Raw genomic sequence first — 22,595 nt, forward strand, 5'->3', positions numbered from 1 at the left:
GATGTTTATGTCTTGATGGGGTGAAGTACAGAAGACCATAATTCCTTTATATATATATATATATATATATATATATTGTATTTTCCTGTTTTTGGTCGTATTAGTGGAAAACAAATCAAAGTAAATCTGTCTCTTGATTTTCCTTATTTAGGTTGTATCTAGTAGAGTGGATTTTAGAAAGAATTTTTGGAGGGTGGTTAGTTGGGAGGTGGAGAGGGGAAAATAATGGTGGGGTCCAGGTATTTTTTTTCTCAACCCACCAAAAAATTCTTTCTCTAAAATGTGGAGAAAACTTGAGGAGAGAAAATCTGATCGTTAATGACAAAAATGCTCATGTACAAGTTGCACATGGGCCTATACTTTGCTCTTTTTATTTTTATTTTTCAATTCCAGTTATGGAAAATGTTTGTTTTTTATGCACATGGGCCTATACTTTGCTCTTTTTATTTTTATTTTTCAATTCCAGTTATAGTAAATGTTTGTTTTTTATTATCATTCTTTTTTTTTTTTCTTTTGTTTTCCACTGAATGTTGCCTCTTCCTTATTCTTCTTTTCATTTTTTTTGGTTTAGACGTAATTTTTTGTTTCAGGATGTGATTTTTATTTTTTTTAATAAATGTGGGTGATTGTATTTTTTTGGTTGTTTGTCACATTTTTGTTTTAATTGAGCATCATTTTTAATAAGGGTATATGAGTAAATTTATATAAATTCACTTTTTTAATCCCTCCACTTTTTGACTCTCAATCAAACAAAAAGGAGGGTAGAAAAGATTTTAATTTCCGTCCTACTTTTCTATCTTTCCATCATTTTCTATCCTCCTACTTTCTCACCTCTCCAATCAAGCGGATCCTTAGTTTAGCATGAGATAAAGTTGTCCTCCTATAGTTTTTTGCTTCTTTTTTTTTTTTTTTTTTAATTTTTAATTTTTGGTGTTTGGTAGCATAAGAAAAAGGATTAAAGGAAAATTATTTCTTGACTTCCCTTTTTTAGCTTTTCATGAGATAGAGTTGTTTTCCATTTTTGAAAAACTTTATTCCACATCATGGAAAACAAGGGAAGTCAAATGTACATAGAGTTGTTTTCAACTTCTAAAAAACTCTATCTTGTATAGTGGAAAAGAACCTTGTCCCACTCTAAGGATTCAAGCTAAATAAAGGAAGTCAAATGTAAATAGAGTTGCTTTCAAAAGTGGAAAATAATTCTATTTCAAGCTAACCTAAATAAGGAGAGTCAGACGATAGATTTCCAGCTAATTTTAAGGTTACTACCAAAGATAAAATGAGATGGTTTTCTAAAAAACACTTTTTAGAAAATGATTCATTTTCCGAAAAATGCTAATGTCAAAACAAAAAGAAATAAAAAACTCTTTTTTTATTATTTTTTTATGAGAAACTTGTAACTCTATTAAAAAAAAAAAAAAAAGAAGATAAATTTAGTACATCATGAGAAATGAAAAACTCTTTGGTGGCAATTTAAGCGTTTGATAAATTACAATGAATAATATTTTTATACTTTAAGTTTTTGAAATATAAACAATAAATTATAAAGAATTCTCTTAAAATCTTAAAATTTCATATTTTCCTTATAAAGTTTTTAGGAATTTAAATATTTCTCTTTTTGGTAGGATATAAGGTTCTAACATTTTTTCCGTAAAGATCTTTTTTTAGGACTCACTAAATGTAGAGCCGGCTAGAGAGTTTGTGTCCATATAAAGAAATATTATCAAAATTGATCAATATAGTTATTAAATGGGTTTGGCTTACCTCTTGTTGGAATATTTTAATATTCATTAATTAAAATAAATGACTATGTAAATGTAAAGATGTGGGAGTTAATATGAAAAATAAGGAGTTAGTGAAAATGTTTAATCCCACATTAAAAAAGAGAGGACTATTTTATTCATTTTAATTGTGATGAATAATGAGCTAATTATGAATTGACTCAGATGATGGGCTACATAAGTGCGCAAGGAGGAGGTGAAGTGAGGATGTGTCAAAAATGGAAATGAATCAGCCTCTTGGATCCTCCTACTTGACAGTTGTTGTATCCTACAAGTTAGAGAAGGTTTGCACCAATTTCAAGGTTTAGCTAACCAAGAGCTTCAATCTCCTTAAAGAGAGCAAGTGCCGCACCTTGGTCCAAATAGTTTAATTATTAATATAATTATAGTGTTGTAAAGACTCTTTTGTTAGTTGGGATGAAAATATTAAGTGTTTTTATTTGGTAAAAAGAGTTGAAAAATAAATAGAAAAGAATGTCAATTTAACACCACCAGTATAGTATATTATATGTTAAATTAATAATTTGTTCCTTCAAGTATTGGCTTAATGTGAATTTTGTGCCTCAACTATTAATTATATCAATTTAATTTCTGAACAATTTGATTCACAAAAAAAATATTAAAAAAATATAAAAAAATTCGCGAACAATTTAATGTGTTAATTTTATCCCTCACCCTTTCAGAATCAAGTCAATTTCTTCTTTCAATCTTCTCCTCATTTAAACTTTAATGAAATTAGCTACAGTGACAAATGGAAGAGGTCTTAAAAAGGTTATTATGGAAAATGTAAAAATTTTAAAATCAAAGAATTTCAACAACATATTCTTGTTAAAATTTAAATGGAAAGGGGAGTTAAAGGATGATGAAATTGATTTGAATTTGAAAGTTAAGGGACTAAATTGACACAATAAATAGTTAAGGGGCCAAATTGAATTTTAACAAATAGTTGAGGGTCCAAATTAATAATTTAATCCATATTGTAGATAGAAATTCTCATTTTATGATTTCATGTACAAATACATGATCATTGATGAGCACGGTGCTAATGTGGCACCTCAAAGTATAGTGATAAAATGGCACCTTGGCTTTGTTTTGCAGGCAGCGTGGTAATAATTAAATGATAGCTCATTGTGAGTGCACTATCTCGCACTAACGTGGTTCTTGCCCCCTATATTATGTACGCCTCAATTAAATGGTCAGTTAAATGGACCAAAGGTGGAGATTTTAGATTCATAACCCGGTTTGGGTTCAGAAACAACATTGAGTCTTTTGGGTCACTTACATGCATAGATTTACATATCAGATTTTTGGTTCAGAGTTAGGAAATGGCTTAGCAATGTGTTAGGTAGCCAAGACATCTCGGCTTCTGGAGCAACTTCCATTATGTGTTGATAGGTCATATTTAAATAAAGAAGTTATTAAAAAAGCCCGAGTCCTAAACCTAATCATACATTATGAACTAAGACCATTCGCATCCGGGATGTAAAAAAACATCTATTTTACACTCCCAAAACCTACCTTATCTATTTTACCATCCCATTTTACAACACACCTAACATCTCAGTTTCTGTTTTTACATACAACTCATTAAAATAATATAAATTACACCATCAAATAAAATAAACAACTCACTTCTCTCTCTTCTCTCCCATCTCTCTTCCTTTCTTCCTCTCTTCCCTTCTCTCTCTCCATTAGATCAACATAGCCTGTAATCACCACCAAATCTAACAAACCCACCACCACCTACCACAGAAACTCAATCCAACTACCAAAAGCCAGCTATCACCATCAACATTGAAACACCACGAAACCAAAAAAACAAAAAAACCACCCAACTAAACCAACCCTCGAACCACAATCTATCACCACCACCAAAATAAACCTAGTTCTTATGAGTCGATTATCAATGATTCGAGACCAAGTAAGTTGTGTAAAATCCTTTTTAGAAGCAATGGTGGGTTACCTACAAGGGATTTATCCTTATGAGAAACATTTCATGAAGATTACCAAAAATAAACTTATATTCAATTCCTAGTTAACCATGTTGCTAGAATGAGAATTCAAAGTTTAGAAAAGACCTAAGAAGATAAGACTCAAAAGGATGAAACTTGAAAATACAACAAAGAAGAAACTAAAAGATGCAAATTTTAACAATATATGAGCTTAATGCCCCTAGACAAAACCAAGCATGGGCCTAAGGCCCCAAGATGAGACAAAGATGAGCCTAAGGCCCAAGACACAATGAAGGATGGGCCTAAAGCTCCTAGACAAAATAAGGATGACCCTAAAGTTCTAGACACTACAAAGATGGGCTTAATGCCCCTAGAGGAGACAAAGATTGACCTAAGGCCCAAGACAACACAAGGATGAGCTTAATGCCCCTAGATAAGACAAGGAAGTGCCTAAAGCCCAAGACAACACAAGAATGAGCTTAATGCCCCTAGACATGACAACAAAATGAACTACTAGAATAGGTCAACTTTTGAAAAAAAAAATTATTAATAAAAAACTCAAAATATTTTTTTTTTAAAGAAACTCTTTCTTGAAAACTCAATTAAAAAAAAAAAAAACATTATTTACAAAGAAACTCACTTAAAAAAAACTTCTTAAATATACACACACATATATAAAGACCTCACTAAAAACTCACACTTAAAAAAAAAAAATGTATTTTGATTTTTTTGAAAACTTCACACTTTTTTTCTTGAAAATTTTTATTTAAAAAAAGGAACTTGAAAAACTTGAAATATAAACATTTGATTAATGACTTAGTTACTGATCTTTGATCTTTTAGAAATTTTGCAAGTATGAAAAATATAAGAAGAAAATGTAACCTAATGGTGAATTTGGAAAAATTCACATTTAATAAAAAGATATCGAGTGAAGTTAGAGTCATTGGCTACAACCAAGTTTGGATCAAATAATAAATAATATCAGATTGACACAACACTACAAAAAAACAGGGCTATCCTAACGTTTTCAAAACCGTTGGGACAACCCCAGAAAGCGTTGGGATAGGGTCAAAATTCCTATCCCGGCGTTTTTTTTCCCGGCGCTTCAAACCGCCGCACAGTGAATGTCGGTATAGGGTTGCCGGACCTGTACCAACGCTTTTCAAAAGCGCTGGGAAAGGCATACACCCTATACTAGCGCTTTTGAAAGCGCTGGTATAGTCCTTTTAAATTCTATTCATTCAAGACCTATACCAGCGCTTTTGAAAGCACTGGAATAGGTACTGCCTATGCAACAAAAACAAAAAAAAAAAAAAAAAAAAAAAATGTAAATACATAAAGTTTACAATTGTCAAGGAGATCCAATACAAGCAACCATTAATAGGTGTTCAAGCACCCATACCATCAATGTTCAACTAAACCTCATAATTAAAAGGGCCTACTTATCCAGCAAAACTTTAGTTTACCATCAGCTCAACATCTTAATTCTTTCAACAATAGCACCTTAAATTAAGAGATAAAAAAAATTAAAAAAAAAAAAAAGATAGAAAATATGGAAAAAGAAATGAAGTGTACAATTATAAACATCCACCTGTTGGGCAAACAATATGAAAAGAAATCAAGAAACAGCCACCCCCCCCCCCCTCGCGCGGATCCACCCCCAAAAAAAAGGCCTCTCTCAAAAATTATGCCATTAAGCATATATTTTCTGAACTTACTATTTTCCTAAAATTAATTTACAATCCAAAATTTTTTTTCACATTCTTTGAAATTTCACAAAAAGCCATCAACTATCCAAATTTCTGAACTTACAGGCAGGGGTCATTGTTATGACATGTATAGCAGGAGCAGTTCTAAATATCTATAATCCTATTAGGAGGCTATTTGATGGCACAGTTTGTCACTAGTTGCCTTGAGATAGTATACTATCAACTTTTGATTACGTATGGATTCATTTCAACCTCTTATATGGAAAGCAAATTCAAAAGAAATGGACCAAGTGAAATTGCCTTTTTGCCACTTCCATAGATCCTCCAATGAATTTATTATTATTTTCATAACCAGCCTAGTCATGGTTGTTTATTTATTTTATTTTTTTGTTGATAAAAAGTTGTTTATTTAAAAAAGAATAAACAAATAAAGGTAAGAACTCATGCCAAATGAAAATGACCCTAGTAAACACACACAAAATTTGGAGAATTAATTACCCTCTTATAGTCTTCTCATTATTCCACCAATGCCCAGTGTTTAAGACCAACACATCTGCATCTCTCCACTTCACAGAGTTCCAATCCATTTTATCCAACTTCAAGGTTGTCTTCACCTTTTGTGGAGCTCTTGCAGGGGGGCGGCTTTGCAATACAAGAAATGGAGACCTGTAGTACTCCACCATGCAATGAAATTCATCCCTCCAAGTAATTTTTGCTCAATAATAGCACAAACAGCTTAGTAAAGTCATTAATCTGGAACCCGTTCTATATCAAATACCACACAAGACTCTTAACTACAACCAATTGGACCTTATAAATGAAAATTTCTAGGTATATTCAACTTTTGCCATGTGAATAGGGTTGTTAATGATACACCTACTTCTATAGCATATACTACCAAATTATAGAGCTAAACTAATGCTTTAGCTATTAATTATTTTTGGCAGAAAATTCACTACACAAAAATGACAAATTGATAAATGCATCAATGACTATTCAATACTAACTGATAAATGCATTTTCATAATTTTCAAACAATCCTTAATTTACAAAAATCTAAATAGAACACAATAAATTATGAAGTTAACATCAGAAAACAATTATTGATAATCAATGTTACTCGAAAGTCAAAGCACAATTATTCCAAATGAAACTATACTACAATAAATAATATTGTGGGCCATATAAAAAACGTAACAAGTTCTTACTTTACCTAAAATATAGGTCATATAGGCCGGAAAATTAATAAAATTCGTGATGGATCACATAATCAGATAGTAAATAATAATTAAAAAAAATCAACATTAAAGAGTTTCCATCATTACTAGCATGTTTATGATATATTATCATGCCATTGTATGTACTATGAACATATTCACTCCAAATTCTATCCACTAATTAAAAATCCTTTTTTTATAGGTATGACTATCTTCAATCTAGTTTATAACAACATGTACTTAAAATTACATTGGATGAAACTCTACCATTTTTGTCCATTGCAAGAATATCCCATTTTGAAAGAAATTTAATTTTAAGGTGAAACTAAATAAGTTTGTCATTTTCATGGAACAGTAGAGTACTTTAGCTCGATAATCAGGTCCATTAGCCATGGACACTACTATCACAAGTGGTTAAAAATTAAATTCCAAAATAGAGCAGATTTTTGTTCGCACTACTGCCACCTACAATTCCTCCAAAATAGAGCAAACTTTAATCAAAATCAAAAATAAAAAGCCACAAAATCAACTAAACTTTAACCAAAACCAAAACTAAAACCCACACAATCAACCAATTGTTACACAAAAATATACACATAACCCAAACCAAACTTCAACCAAAATCAAAACCAAAAAACAAGAAATTTAACAACAAATATATATATATATATATATATATTGCTACAAAATAGAAATGAGAGCTAGAGAGACTTACCTTGCTTTGGGTAGGGTTTGTGGTTTTGGATAGTATTTTTGTGTTTGAAATTTTGGAAAAGAAATGGTGGGTTTTGAGTAAAGAAGAAGAGAGGAGGAGGTGAAGTGGGTTAAGGAAGAGGGAGAGGGAGAGGGAGAGAAAACGTGGGTGAGAGGAAAACATTTGAAGTAAAGAAGAGGGAGACCAAAAATGAGAGGCCAAAGTGGTGGGAAGGTGAAAAAAATAAGTGGGAAGTCTAAAAATTTTTAAGTGGTACGAAGGATCTATCCCAGCGCTTTTGGAAGCGCTGGAATAAGTGGACCCTATTCTAGCGCTTTCAAAAGCGTTAGGACAAGTCTCTTCATTCCCTTATGGAGAGAGGCCTATCTCAGCACTTTTTGAAGCGCTGGAATCGGTGGACCCTATTCCAGCGCTTCCAAAAGCGCTGGGATAGGTCTCTCTTCATAAGGGAATGGAGAGACCTGTCCCAGTGCTTTTAAAAGTGCTGGAATAGGTGGACCCTATTCCAACGCTTTTAAAAGCACTGGGACAAGTTTATCCCCCTAAGGGAATGAGTGGTCCTATCCCAATGCTTTTGGAAGCTCTGGAATAGGGTCCACCTATTCCAGCACTTTCAAAAGTGTTGAGACAGGTCTTTTCATTCCCTTATGGAGAGAGGCCTATCCCAGCGCTTTTTAAAACGCTGGAATAGGTGGACCATATTCCAGCGTTTTTAAAAGCGCTGGGATAGGTCTTTCCATTAGTATTTTCTTGATTAATAGTAATATAAATAGTTCAAATTATAAATAGTAATATTTAATATTTTCTTGATTAATAAGATTGAATATAATACTTCGAATTAATAAAATATAATTTAACAGTACAAATTAATAAAATAAATTATATTAATTAATAAAAATATTTTTTAATAATTCAATTTAACAAAATTTAATTTAATTTAATACTTCAAACTAATTTAATATATTTTAATTTAATACTTCAAATTAATAAAATATAATTCCTCACTAAAAATTAGTAAAATATAATGTAATAGTTAAAAAAAATGTAAGATGAGACTCGAGGACCAACAATATTAAAATATAATTTAATATTTTAATTGGGTTGGGTATATAAAACCCATTTACTCATTAAAATCCATTTAACTAATTGCTTCTAACCCTAACCCAAACCCAACCCAATTACCCAATTATCAAAATTACCAAAATGCCCCTAAAGTGTAAATGACCAAAGTACTCTAAAATCTTTGAAAATGACCAAAATACCCCAAAACCTCAAAATTACCAAAATAACCACATAACCTACAAAATAACAAAAATACCTCCAAAAACCCATAAAATGACCAAAATACCCTTGAAACCTAAAAATTACCAAAATACCCCAAAAAACCCAAAAAATGACCAAAATATCAACAAAACCAAAGAAAATTACCAAAATACCCCTGAAACCCAAAAAATGACCAAAATAACCTCAAAACCAAAAAAATGACCAAAATATCTCCGAAACCAAAGAAAATTACCAAAATACCCCCGAAACCCAAAAAATAACCAAAATATTCCTAAAACCTTAAAATTACCAAAATACCCCCAAAACCAAAAAATGACCAAAATATCCCCGAAACAAAAAATGACCAAAATACTCCCAAAACATAAAAAATGACGAAAATACCCATGAAACCCAATAAAATGACCAAAATACCCCCAAACCCTAAAAAAATGTCAAAAATACCCCAGAAACCTAAAAAATTACCAAAATACCTCCAAAACCTTAAAAATGGCCAAAATAACCCCGAAGCCTGAAAATTGACCAAAATAACTTAGAAACCTAAAAATGATCAAAATACCCCCCGAAATCTTAAAAATGGCCAAAATAACCCCGAAGCTTGAAAATTGACCAAAATAACCTAGAAACCTTAAAATGATCGAAATACCCTCAAAACCTAAAAAATGATCGAAGTACCCTAAAAGCTAGAAATTAACTAAAATACCCCCTTAAACCTAAAAAATGACCAAAGTACCCCTAAAACCTATATATGACCAAAATAACCCCTAAACCTTAAAATGACCAAAATATCCTCGAAACCTAAAAAACGACCAAAATACCCTGAAACCTATAAAATGACGAAAATGCCCCTTAAACCTGTAAGTCGATAAAAGTACACCCTAATCCTAAAAAATTACCAAAATCCCCCCTAAAACTAAGAAATGACCAAAATACTCCCTAAACATATCAAATGACCAAAACACCTCCTAAACCCCTATTTTGGTAATTTTAGAGGGTTTGGGTGTATTTTGTTCATCTTATAGGATTAGTGGTATATTGGTCATTTTAGATATTTTGAGGTGTATTTTGGTCATTTTATGGGTTTAGAGATATTTTGGTCGTTTTAGGGGTTTCAGGGTACTTTTGGTAATTTTAGAGGTTTCAGGTTGTTTGTGGCCATTTTTGAGGTTTTGGGTTTATTTGGGTCATTTCAAAGGTTTAGGGGTATTTTCATCACTTTATAGGTTTGAGGGTATTTTGATCATTTTTTAGGTTTCAGGGGTATTCTTAAAATTTTTTAGGTTTAAGGGGGTATTTTGGTCATTTTTAGGTTTCAGAATTATTTTCATCAAATTTTAGACTTCGGGGTTATTTTGGTCATTTTCTAGGTTTCGGGGGGTATTTTGGTCATTTTTAGGTTTCAATGTTGTTTTAATCAATTTTTAGGCTTCGGGGTTATTTTAGCCATTTTGTAGGTTTCGATCATATTTTGGATATTTTTTAGGTTTCGGGGGGTATTTTGGTAATTTTTTTGGTTTTGGGGATATTTTGGTAATTTTTAAGTTTTGGGGGTATTTTGGTCATTTTATTGATTTTAGGGGTATTTCGGTCATTTTTTGTGTTTTTTTTCTCAATTATTTTGGTAATTTTTAGGTTTTGAGGGTATTTTGATCATTTTTTGGACTTTGGGGGTATTTTGGTCATTTTTTGGATTTTGGAGGTATTTTGGTAATTTTCTTTGGTTTCAGGGGGTATTTCAGTCATTTTTATGTTTCAGAGGGTATTTTGGTCATTTTTTGGGTTTCAGGGGATATTTTGGTCATTTTTTGGGTTTCGAGGGTATTTTGGTCATTTTGTAGGTTTTGGGGTTATTTTGGTATTTTTTTTTTTAGGTTTTGGGGGTATTATAGTCATTTTTTAGGTTTAAGGGGTATTTTGGTAATTTTAGTGGTTTTGGGGTATTTTAAAGTTGGTTGATTTGTAGAAATGATACTTAGATCATAATTGGATCTAATTGGGTACCCATTTAAAACCCAATAAACATTAATGTTAATTGAGTTTGATTGGGTTAATACCCATTTAACACAATTAATAATTGGGTGGGTTTGTGTCTCATTTAAGTAGGCAGGTTTGGGTGGGCAAATGGATTTGGGTTGATTTTGCCACCCCTAGTGTTATTCAAGTAATCAAGGGGTTTTCCACCTTTTTTATGCTTTGGGGGGGGGGTGCTTTTGTCATTTTCTAGCTTTTAGGATTCATTTTGATGTTTTGGGGGTATTTCGGTCATTTTTATGTTTCGAGGGTGTATCAGTCCTTTTCTGGGTGTCAGGTGTGTTTTGGACATTTCTTGTCTTTCTAGGGGCATTTTGGTCATTTATCAGACTTATAGGGGTATTTTGTTTTTATTCAAGTAATCGAGGGTATTTTGGCTAGTTTTAGACACAAGGGGTACTCCAGTCGTTTTCGATGCCTTAGGGGGTGCTTAGGTCATTTTTGTTGTTTTGGGGGTATTTCAGTCATTTATTAAGTTTCGGGGGTATATTGGTCTTTTTCTAGGTCGATGGGTGTTTTTGCTCTTTTTCGATATTTTGGGGGGGGTACTTTGGTCTTTTTCTAGGTTTAGGGAATTAACAAATCCCTCCACAAGTATAAGTGCTTGTGGGGTGTGGTGGGCAAGCGTTGTAGTTCAAATTTCTAGGAGGGAGTTTCATAGACATAAACACTTAGATTAGGTTAGAGTAGAAATTCTATCTTGTGTAAAAAAAAAATAAAAAATAAATCCCTATAGGTGACCTATCCCAGCGCTTTTGGAAGCGCAGGAATAGGTGGACCTTATTTCAACGCTCCAAAAAGCGCTGGAATAGGTTGACCCTATTTCAGTGCTTCCAAAAGCGCTGGGATAGGCCTCTCTTCATAAGGGAATGGAGGGACCTCGAAAGCACTGGAATAGGATCCACCTATTCCAGCGCTTTCTATTCCAATGCTTTCAAAAGCGTTGGGACAGGTCCCTCCATTCCCTTATGGAGAAAGACTTATCCCAGCGCTGGAATAGGTTGACTCTATTCCAACGCTTTTAAAAGCGCTGGGATAGGTCTTTTTCCCCTAAGGGAAATCAGTAACCCTAACCTAGCGCTTTTGGGCTTCCTATACCAGCGTTTTTGAAAAACGCTGCTATAGGCCTTTTATTGTAGCGCTTTGTAAAGTGCCAGTTTTAAGCCGCTGTAATAGGATTTCCTCTACCAGCGTTTTCAAAAAGCGCTGGTACAGGCTTATCTATTACGGCGGTTTGTAAAAACGCCGGGAAAAAAACGCTGGGACATGACGTTTTTTTTTTGTAGTGTAAAATTTGATATGCATATTAAGAATATAAATAACATATAATCCAACGGTTAATTTTTCAAAATATGTGATCATATTAATTTTTTTAGTGTGAATTGTAGTTTGTAATTTGTATCCAAATTTTGTTCTTTAAAGTGTATTTGACTTGAAATGGAGAAAGTCCATTTCATTATTGAAAATTTAAGATTTTATTTCCTAGATTTAATAATGTATTGTTTAATACCACCGACCAGGGACGGAACCAGGATTTGAACCTGGGGGGGGGGGGGGGCCAAAGCTTAAAACAATTTTTTTTTTTTTTTTTTTTTTTTTTTTTTTTTTTTTGAAAATAAAAAACTAACACCTATTTCATATTCTAACACCTATTTCATATTCAACAAAATACTACATATAAAATAATTGTTTCTTAAACATTTGATATTATAAAAATGTCAACAATGTATAACATACAAAGTTCATATTATCGTATATATATATATATATATATATATATAATATTACTATATTAGCCACATCACACAAAGTCACAAAGACAATTTTTGATAAAACCAAAACAATTAACCAAAGACTTGGTCAATTGGTGATGGTCTCATAAAAAAGTCACTTATGACTTACCAAAGACTAATCTTCACAAACTCACAAGTGACAAAAAAAAAATACTACCAAATACTACTCTCACAAATAAGATATTCACAATCACATACTCACATTCCACTGTATCTTGGTCCCACTTTATTTCTTTATAGTTAAAACCAAAAAAAAAAGTTACAAACAAAGTTTGAAATTGGTCCTACGTCCACACAATCCAAAAAGCAAAAAGCAACAAACAATAAACAATTACACTTTACACATTGGTCAATACTCAAGTCTCAATCCAAAGCCACAAACACCAAGTCACCAACTAAGTCTACGGTCCACACAGACATGATGACAAGACACAACACAGTAAACACACCAGTCCAACAAAAGCCAGTAAACCACAATTCACAAATACTGAAATACAGTCAACACAGTTCATCAAAAAATGCAGAGGGCAGAGGGCTAACCCGGCAAGACAAAAAAAACAAAAATCTAAACTTAAGAGTTGAGAGAGGAGAGAAATTTCTTAGATTTACCGTGTGTGATTGTGATCAAGCATCTGATGAGGAGCAGCAGCAGCAATAGACCAACAGTCCGGATCTGATCTGAGGAAAAGAACAGCAGCAACACTTAGCAGCAGTGATGGAGCCTGGAGGAGGCGTTGATACTTGATGAGGTTGAGTGGAGGAAGAGTGAGGTTAGGGTAAAAATTTGAGAATTGTAATTTAGGTTTTCAGATTTCATTCCATATTTATTTTTTATTTTGTCGGTTATTTATTTTTTATTTTTATGAGAATTTGTCGGTGATTTTTTCAGATTTATTCATGCCAGTTTTTTTTTTTTTTTTTTTTTTTTTTTTTTTTTTTTTTTATGGGGGGGGGGGGGGGGCTATTAGGACGAAAATTTAGTATATTAGCTTTTTTTTTTTTTTTTTGGGGGGGGGGGCATTGCCCCCCTCTGCCCTACTGTAGGTCCGTCCCTGCCACCAACAATGGAATAAACAAGACTCATTATTAAATTTGTAATATTTTATACCCATAACAATGGAATAAACTCACTCCATTACAAAATAAAATAAGTGGAGAGGAAGAATTCAAATATATTATTGAATGATTGTCATGTACCTCATGATCATCATGACACAATAAACGATAGCCGAACTTTTTATTGCCGCAAGGTAGGATATCGAAGTAAAATGTATTTATTTTGGCAACATCTATTTCGTGGCTACCAAACGATGTTGCCATACAAAATTTTACAAATAGTCAGGTAGCCTACAAGACATCAAGCATGCTAAAGAGTTGTGGCTACTTTCTTGGATGTTGCATTGAACCTATAAATTGTGGCTAATTTTTTTATACTTGCTAGTTACATAGATATGTTCCATAAGAAAGAATGTTATTCTTATGCATAAAGATTGTTAAAAAATGCGTGTAACAAAAACTACTCCATTTTGCTTCTTTCTTATTATTATTGTTTTTGTTTTTGTTTTTTTTTTAAAGATAAAATACCCAATTCTTATTTGTGTAAGAAAAATTTAATTGATGTCTTAAGAGCACGGATATAAGAAATTTTTTTAGAAATTTTTTATTGAAAAAGAAAAACATAACTATTTTTTTATATATATATTTCACGTAAAAATGGTCTATTAACAAATCTCCTAAAGGCATCCATACCCTAATAGTATATATCATCTGTTTCTTGTAGTCTATTAATATATCTTCTCTTCTTATGGGATACATTATTAGAAGTATGTGACTAAATAATTAAATTTACCATATTTCAAAAGTGTAATTTTTTTTAGAAAATCGATAATTTAACACACATCACAAGTGAAAATTGTGAAAGAACATGGATTTGTGGGGTTAAAGATAAGTTTTTGTTAAGCAAAAAAAAAAAAATGAAAATCACAAGTGAAAATTGTGAAAGAACAGAGATTTGTGGGGTTAAAAATAAGTTTTTGTTAAGAAAAAAAAAAGGGGAAGAAAAGAAGAAGGATTTCTACGTCTAGTTTCCTCTTTCTTTCGCTTTCTTTATTCTTCTTCTTCTTATTATTATTAATTTGGGAATCTAATAATAATGACATCTTGTAATTGTGTGGCAAAATTTTGAATTACACCATTTAAGTTTGGTCAATTGTCTGTCATTCTGGACCTTTTAAGTTTCATTTTTGTCATTTTGTTCCTGTACGAGCATTATCATTAGGTGTGCTAAAACACTCAAGATGCCATATCAGCATACCAAATAAAAAAAAATAAAAATAAAAAACCTACTCCATCCATTGTGCTAAATCTTAAAAAAAAAAAAAAAAAAAAATGGCAATGTATTACAATAACATCCTACTTGTTAGGTTCTAAGAATTTAGGACCTAAATGTATTAGAACTTCAATGTGTAATATTGGCAAACCATGATCAAAACTTAGAGTCTAGATTTAGGCTGCTCAAAGTGATGTATGTGTAAAGTTGGAATCGAGTAATTGCAGAAAATTACTATTCAATTTCTATAAGGCTCGATCGATCGAAAATTAGACTCAATCGATCGAAACTCGTGCAAAATGTTTTTTCTACAGAATTTCCAACTCAGCCCAAACCCATATGACGTGTAGGGTTTTATGTTTTGCCTTAAGTATAAAAGGAAAAACCCTAGCCACGTTTTAGAGATTGTTGATATGCTGTGTGTGTGATTCTCTTGGGAGATCTAGAGGTGTTTGCCTTCATACACACTTAGGGTTATCAAGATCAAGATTGATGTCAAGACCTTGGTGATCGCTTCAGTTGCTGCATAAAGAGCTTAAAGAAAAACACAAGTGGGAGTACTTGTGGTTGCTGTGAATCCAAGAAAGAAGAAGTCTGTGGACTCGGAGCTGTCACATGGTCATGGTAGTAAGTTTTCTACTCGAGATAGCAATAGGATGTTAGTGGTCTAAGTCGCTAGTATAAAACTTCAATTCTTTCATAGTGGATCTCTTTTACCTTGAGGATAGTTAGGTTAAATCCTCCCCAAGTTTTTTACCAGTTTAGTTTTCCTGGGTTATCATATCGTGTGTTATTTATTTTCCGCATTGTTTACTTGATATGATTTACTTGTGATAACCTAGATTTGAATAATTTACCTAAGTAATCACTTGGCTAAATAACTAGGTTAAACAACTTGTGTTTTAAGGGGTCTAAAATGTACACTACTAGCAATAGTTACTGTAGCCATCTACTACTCTTTTTTCATTCTTTTCTTATCTCTCATCACACCACACTCTCTCTCTCAGATAAATGGTGAAGATGGCATTGAGATTAGTGACGGCATGGTGAAGATCAGTGTGTGGTGGTTGTTAAGATCAGCGTTGAGATTGATGTGCTGTTTGTGGTGATTGTTGAGGTGGGTTTGCATTGGTTTTTTTTTTTTTTTTGGTTGGTGAGTTGTGGTTGTGGGTTGTAGTGGGGTTTCTTTTGGTGATGGTTGTTGTGGCAGGTTTTTATGGCTAGTTGTTTTATATTATTTTAAGAGGTTTTTTATATTATTTTAATGGGTAATATGCTAAAACAATAGATTAGATGTAGGGTATATTGTTAAGTGGTATGTTAAAAATATAAAATAGATAAAGTAATTTTTTGGTGTGTTAAAGTTGCATAATTTTTTATCACACCAGATGCTAATGCTCTAAGAAGGACTAAAGGTGACATGCAAACTTATAGAACCAAAATAAAAAAAAATAAAACGTATTGGACCAAAATTACACTTGAAAAATCTCCCTCAGGAATACATGTGGTTAGATTTGACAAATCTTGTGTGTGATGATTTGGGATTTTTTTTTTTTTTTTTTTTAAAGAAAAAAAATTATTTTTATGGAAGGAGAAAAAGGGGCTCGTAGGTATGATCACTGCCCTTAGCCTATACATAAATCTGACTTAAGAATAGTGTGGGATAACCTGTGCAATAGTAGAGTTTGCCACTGGCGTGGGATAACTTGGAAGCTAGGGTTTGACGGTGGGTTTTGGGTTTTTTATTGAGTGGATGACAAAAAGAGCATCAACGTGTATAAGTTATAACTTAAGAAAACTCTTATTCAATTTCATTAGATTTTAGCCGATATTATTCTTAAAATCTTATGCATTAGATAATTAGTTGGATTCTTTTAAAAAAATACTCTCGGAGTCTTTTTATTATTCTCTTTGATTAACACAAGTATTTGATTTCTATTCATATTTATTGACTTACATGACTACTTTTGAATCATGTTGTCCTATAATTGCAAATGAGTTTCAATTTTAACTCTGCACTTTAAAATTTTCAAATTAATAAACTCTGTAAATTTTTAAAAGTTTCAGATTAACCACGACTAGGTTTGATATTACCAACAGGTTGCCCATTAAGAAGAACATAATAGGAAACCGAAGTAATACAAGACATAATAAGCCTTACTAGTCGTTCTCCAAGCCCAAGATGCCTCATTGCTCGTTCCAAAAACTCTTATTCAACCCTGTCATAGGCTTTACTCATATCAAGCTTCAGTGCCATCTGTCCCACCTTCCCATTTGTTTTCCTTTTAAGGTAATGCAGAGTTTCAAAGGCCACAAGTACATTATCTGAGATAAGCCTCCCCGATAAAAATGCACTTTGCGATTCCGGAATAGCACTGGCTAGAAAATTTTTCAACCGGTTCACCAAAACCTTAGAGATCAACTTATAAACCATATTACACAAACTAATGGGGCGAAAATCAACAACTCTTTTTGGGTGTTTAACTTTTGGAATTAGGGCAATAAAAGTGGAATTTAGTGACTCGGGGACCACACCAATATTAAGAGCATTAAGCACCACTGACGTTACATCTCCACCCACAATATGCCAAAAAGACTTATAAAAAATTGGGGACATACCATCAGGTCCAGGGGCAGTAAGAGGAGCCACCTGATCAAGAGCCAACCTAACTTCATTGGCATGGACGTCACCACCAATCAACCCAGCATCCTCCTCTGATATAGCCGGGTGAATGCCATTCAAGATCTCATCAAAACCTGAAGGATTAGAGGTGGTGTAGATGTCTCTAAAATAATCCTCAATGATGCTACCCAATTGGCCTTCATCTTCCCTCCACACTCCTTCACCATCCTCCAAACCAGTAATGAAATTACGGCAATTCCTTTGGTTTGCCCTACAATGGAAAAACCGAGAGTTGCTATCCCTTACCTTTAGCCAAGTATTCCGGGACCGCTACTTCCACATGCATTCTTCTCTGTATTTCAACCTTTGGATCTCTTCCCTCAGCATATTGATTCTCCTCGGGTGAGTTCTATAGCTACCACCTTCTTCAGCTTCCTACAACTCTTTAAGCCATTAAATCCAAGATCTTTCAATCTACAAAAATCCAAAGCATCCCTGAAACTCTGCATTTGTCGCTCCGGTCTATCCAACCATCCCAATTTCTCCTCTACAAACAAAATTTCATTAAAATCTCCCATGCAAATCCAAGGAAAAGCTGAACGTTGACTCAAATCCCTAAGTAAAGACCAGGAGTTTTCCCGGCTGGCAGTATTAGGGTCTCCATAGAAACCTGTGAACCGTCAGGCGTCATCCACTCCTTGGTTTATAAAAGCATCAATGTGGCGATTGGAAAAAGACTGAACATTAACATCAAAATCCGATTTCCAATACAAAGCAAGACGGCCACCTGTATTGACACGAGGAACAAAGAACAAGTTAGCAAAATGTATTCTTCTACCAACTCTTTCTAAAGTAGGTTTATCAGCTTTTGTTTCCATTAAGAAAACCAGATTGGGATCTTTTGTAGTTACTAGGGCTACTACTTCGTCCCCTGTCTGTGGGTTCCCAAGCCCACGACAGTTCCAGCTAAGGAAACTCATTGTGACTAGTGGTGCTGGGACCCAGCAACCACCTTTGAAATTTGGTCATCCCCCTGGCTACCATAGCCCATGCATTGCTTCTTCCCCTCTATTTGAAAGTCTATCTCCATGCACGTACCCCGCTTACCAAAGTCATTTTTCTCACCCTCAGTATCAAGTCCACTACACCCTTTAGTTCCTTGATCAATCTTCCCCACCTCACGTGCTAATCTCTTCCACCCCCTAGTAGAATGTGGTGCGGGTTTTGAAATGGCTGAATCAACATCCAGCGACCTCAAGTGTTCAGCATTCAGTCCATGTGAGCCCGTGGCAGCAAGCTTATTTGGAACTTGGTAACCTGTGGACTCATTAATAGATAGTTCAATGATATTCTTCTCCAACCTTGCTGCTTAAGGCTCCAAACAAACCCTACAATCACTAGTAGCCATACTTTCACCATCTGAAGAACAACCATGGCCTGCCTCATCATTTGTGGATGCCACTGGTTTGGACATTGCTACATGCTTCGCTCTAGTGCAATCCTCTTGTTTGTCAAACCCTGAGCCTATCCTATAGTTTGATTGAGAAGACATCACAGCCGTTGCACCATGTTCATGAGATCTACGTTGCTTATGTTTTAGCCAAGGAGCCTGGTTTCGAGCCACGCTTGAAATCACAGCACTGTCTTTCTTGTTGTTCGAAAAGTGTCAGCCCTTAACCACTCACCATATTGTTGATCCTCCCTTCTCAACCAACCCATACTTTGTAGCCAAACCTCACATTCTCTGTTCCCATGACCAACTCTCCCACACCAATAACAGAAATTTGGGAGTCTCTCAAATTTTATGCCCACCCATCCCACAAGTTTATCTGCATTCTAGAGCTTACAACAGCGAGGCAGAGGTCGAGAGATATCAAGCTTAATCCGCACCCTTAAAAACTCACCCCCCGTTCCGTCGTCTTCAAGGTCCGCCACCTGCACCACTGTACCCAACGTGCTTCCTATAGTCTCACCTGTTTCCTGAGTAACAAAGGCAGGTGGTATATTGTGTATTTGCATCCAAAAGGTAGTGAAAGAATAATCCAGCAAAGGCCCCAACTCAGCATCAATGGCCTTTTGAAAGACCACCAAGTGTTTGTCATACGACCAAGGTTCAAATTCAAGAACCCGTTCCAGATCAAGATTATCTTCAAACTCAAACAGCAGAATGTTGTCGCCAACGTCCCGAATCTTAAGCTCTCCAATTAGTTTCCACAGGGGTTTAAACGTGCGGGCCACGACATCGACGTTCAACACCCTCTTTGTAAGGAACTTACCTGCCAACATATGGACAATCAACACCCTCTGTTGTGATACTTCTGCCCCACGTTCTTCTTCCTCCGACAAAGAAAACCTCACCCACATCTCATCTAACCCAGCCATGAGTCCTTGTCCAACCACAAGAAAAACACAGCCACACAACGAACCAAACTCACAAAACCCACCGTCCTATCAGACTCTACAGAGGCTGAAGGGTAATAAAAAACCTAGACAAAGCTAGGTACAAAATTCTACATGCGGCTTGGCAGAGAAAAACCCTAATCCCTAGCCGACCAGAGAAACTGATTTTATCCTAGTTATATAATCACGAAGACATATTTCTTTCCTTTCCATTCATTATTTTATGAGCTCCTAAACATACAAGAGAAAATATGACATATTTGTTTCCATTCCATTCAAAATTCCCAAATGTAATCAAGAACCTAGTAACACAATTAACACATTTTAATGTTTCCAACAGAGATTCAAGATTCAATATCTCTAAACCCTCAACTATCGAATATAAAAAATAATTTAAAAAATCCCAAATGTATTGCTATTTAACTTTACATTTTCAAAAGTTTCAAAAATTAAACTCTAAAATTTTTAAAGGTTTCAAATTAATCCTTGATCTGTTGAATTTTCCTCGTATTGCTAATGGAAAACAACTTTATTATAATTTGAAGTCCAGCAAAACCAATGTCGTTTTCCATCAACAATAATAGTAGAAACTAACAAATAAGTTAATCTGAAACTTTTAAAAATTTACAGGTAGTTATTTGCAGTTCTGCAGGTAGTTATTTGCAGGAGTTTCTTCAAGCCCAGAATGATGTGCCTGAATCGCCCCGTACTCCTCCCATGCAGGAGTGGCGACCTCCGGATCCTCAGTGCTTCAAAGTAAATTTCGATGCCGCTTTGTTTCATCGCTCAAACTTGGCAGGCATTGGGATCATTGCCCGTAATCATGTTGGTGAAGCTGTGGGTGCTCTGTCCTCACCCATTCCAATGGCCCAATCCGTGGTAGATATAGAAGCCTTAGCATGCTTGAAGGTTGTTCAGTTTGCATTGGAAATTGCAGTTCTGCAGGTAGTTATTTGCAGGAGTTTCTTCAAGCCCAGAACGATGTGCCTGAATCGCCCCGTCCTCCTCCCATGCAGGAGTGGCGACCTTCGGATCCTCAGTGCTTCAAAGTAAATTTCGATGCCGCTTTGTTTCATCGCTCAAACTTGGCAGGCATTGGGATCATTGCCCGTAATCATGTTGGTGAAGCTGTGGGTGCTCTGTCCTCACCCATTCCAATGGCCCAATCCGTGGTAGATATAGAAGCCTTAGCATGCTTGAAGGTTGTTCAGTTTGCATTGGAAATTGGCCTCACCCGAGTTATGTTTGAAGGAGATTCTATAGTCATCATCAATGCTCTTCTTCACGGTGCGGGTGAACTAGCCAGTTTTGGAAACATCTTGGATGATATTCGTTTACATTCCTCTGTTTTTCAGTTTGTGGAATTTGTTCATGTTAGTCGCATTTGTAATTCAGTGGTTGATGCTCTCGCTAAGAAAGCTAAGTCAAACGTTGGGGATCAGATTTGGCTGCATGATTTGCCATCTGATATTGCCCCTTTAGTTTTGCATGATGTTCACTAGTTTTGTTTTGATGAATAAAGTTTCCCAGGTCTCTGATCTGGCTTCTCAAAAAAAAAAAAAAAAGAAAAAGAAAAAAGAGAGAGGATAAAATCAATACTTGACCCCAATTTCATCCCACTTTTAAAAGGGTATGGAATTGAATGAACATTCTCTCCTAAATATTTCATTCCTTCACATTAATTAGAGGTTGCAATTCGTATTCATGTGTCAGGTTTATGTCATGTTGATTTATGAGCATTCGACTATTCAAGTTGACACTAACCCGATACGTTTATTAAACGGATTAGGATTCATTAACTCTAACACAACTTGTTTATTAATTGTGTTAGTTGTGTCAACCCATTTATTAGATTTGATCAAACTTTAGTATTAACCCAATTGAACTAAACTATGAAAAAACAAACAAACATATTTTTTAAATATAAAATTTAGAACTAACAAGTAATTGTATCACAAATAAACATTCAATACTAAATCATATCTCAAGGTTTTAAAGGTTATATTGGCAAAATGACATTTATTTAAATAGGTCAATTAATGGATTCCGTAGGTTAGACAGAAACATGACATGTTTATTCAATGGGTCACGTTTAAACACAAATATAACACAGACCCATTATGCTTCAACCTATAGCCTGTTAACTTTGTATCATGTTTACGGGTCATGTTGGATTATACCACCCCTAACATTAATCTCTTAATGTTGGATTATACCACCCCTAACATTAATCTCTTGAAAGATATCCCTTGAAAAATTCAAATAAAAGAAAAAATGTAATAATCCAAAAAAAAAAAAAAACCTTTCAATCCATTTCATTCTGTCCTCCCTCTCAAGCAAGCTAGGAAAATAAAAAGGGGGTATTGCTATTGCACCTATAAAGACATCCTACACCAACAGATGCATCTTGTTTGGGCCAATGGCACTATGGATCAGGTTCCTGATGCGGCCTAATGTGGACCACGGCTCCGCCAATATTTGACAGGGGATCCTCTTCTTAAAACCAACCCATCTTAGGCCTTATGAAGACATGAATCATGAGGGCACATCATGTTTCCTTTTTCACGGATAAGCCTCCAATTGAGCTTGCCAAATGCAAACCAATTGACTTTGATTTTGAGACTTTTGTGGTATTTAGGATTCAATTTGAATCAAATCATTTGCAGAATCATGGTCTAAAACTCTACTTTTTAAAAGTAATTTAGTGGTGTATTAACAAATTTCAAAGACAACTTAAGCTTTGTTTAGTTGGATGGAAATTGAT

At 34.3% G+C, this 22,595-nt stretch overlaps 1 protein-coding gene across 1 annotated transcript; it reads right to left on the reverse strand.

The window, feature by feature from the left end:
• Positions 1-19,267: 19,267 nt before the first annotated feature.
• LOC115990676 lies at positions 19,268-19,813 on the reverse strand. Its single transcript, XM_031114483.1, has one exon. The coding sequence runs from the start codon at positions 19,811-19,813 to the stop codon at positions 19,268-19,270; it is 546 nt and encodes a 181-aa protein (XP_030970343.1).
• Positions 19,814-22,595: the final 2,782 nt, after the last annotated feature.

The sequence above is a fragment of the Quercus lobata genome, chromosome 5, assembly GCF_001633185.2.
Source record: "Quercus lobata isolate SW786 chromosome 5, ValleyOak3.0 Primary Assembly, whole genome shotgun sequence".
NCBI classification, from domain to species: domain Eukaryota; kingdom Viridiplantae; phylum Streptophyta; class Magnoliopsida; order Fagales; family Fagaceae; genus Quercus; species Quercus lobata.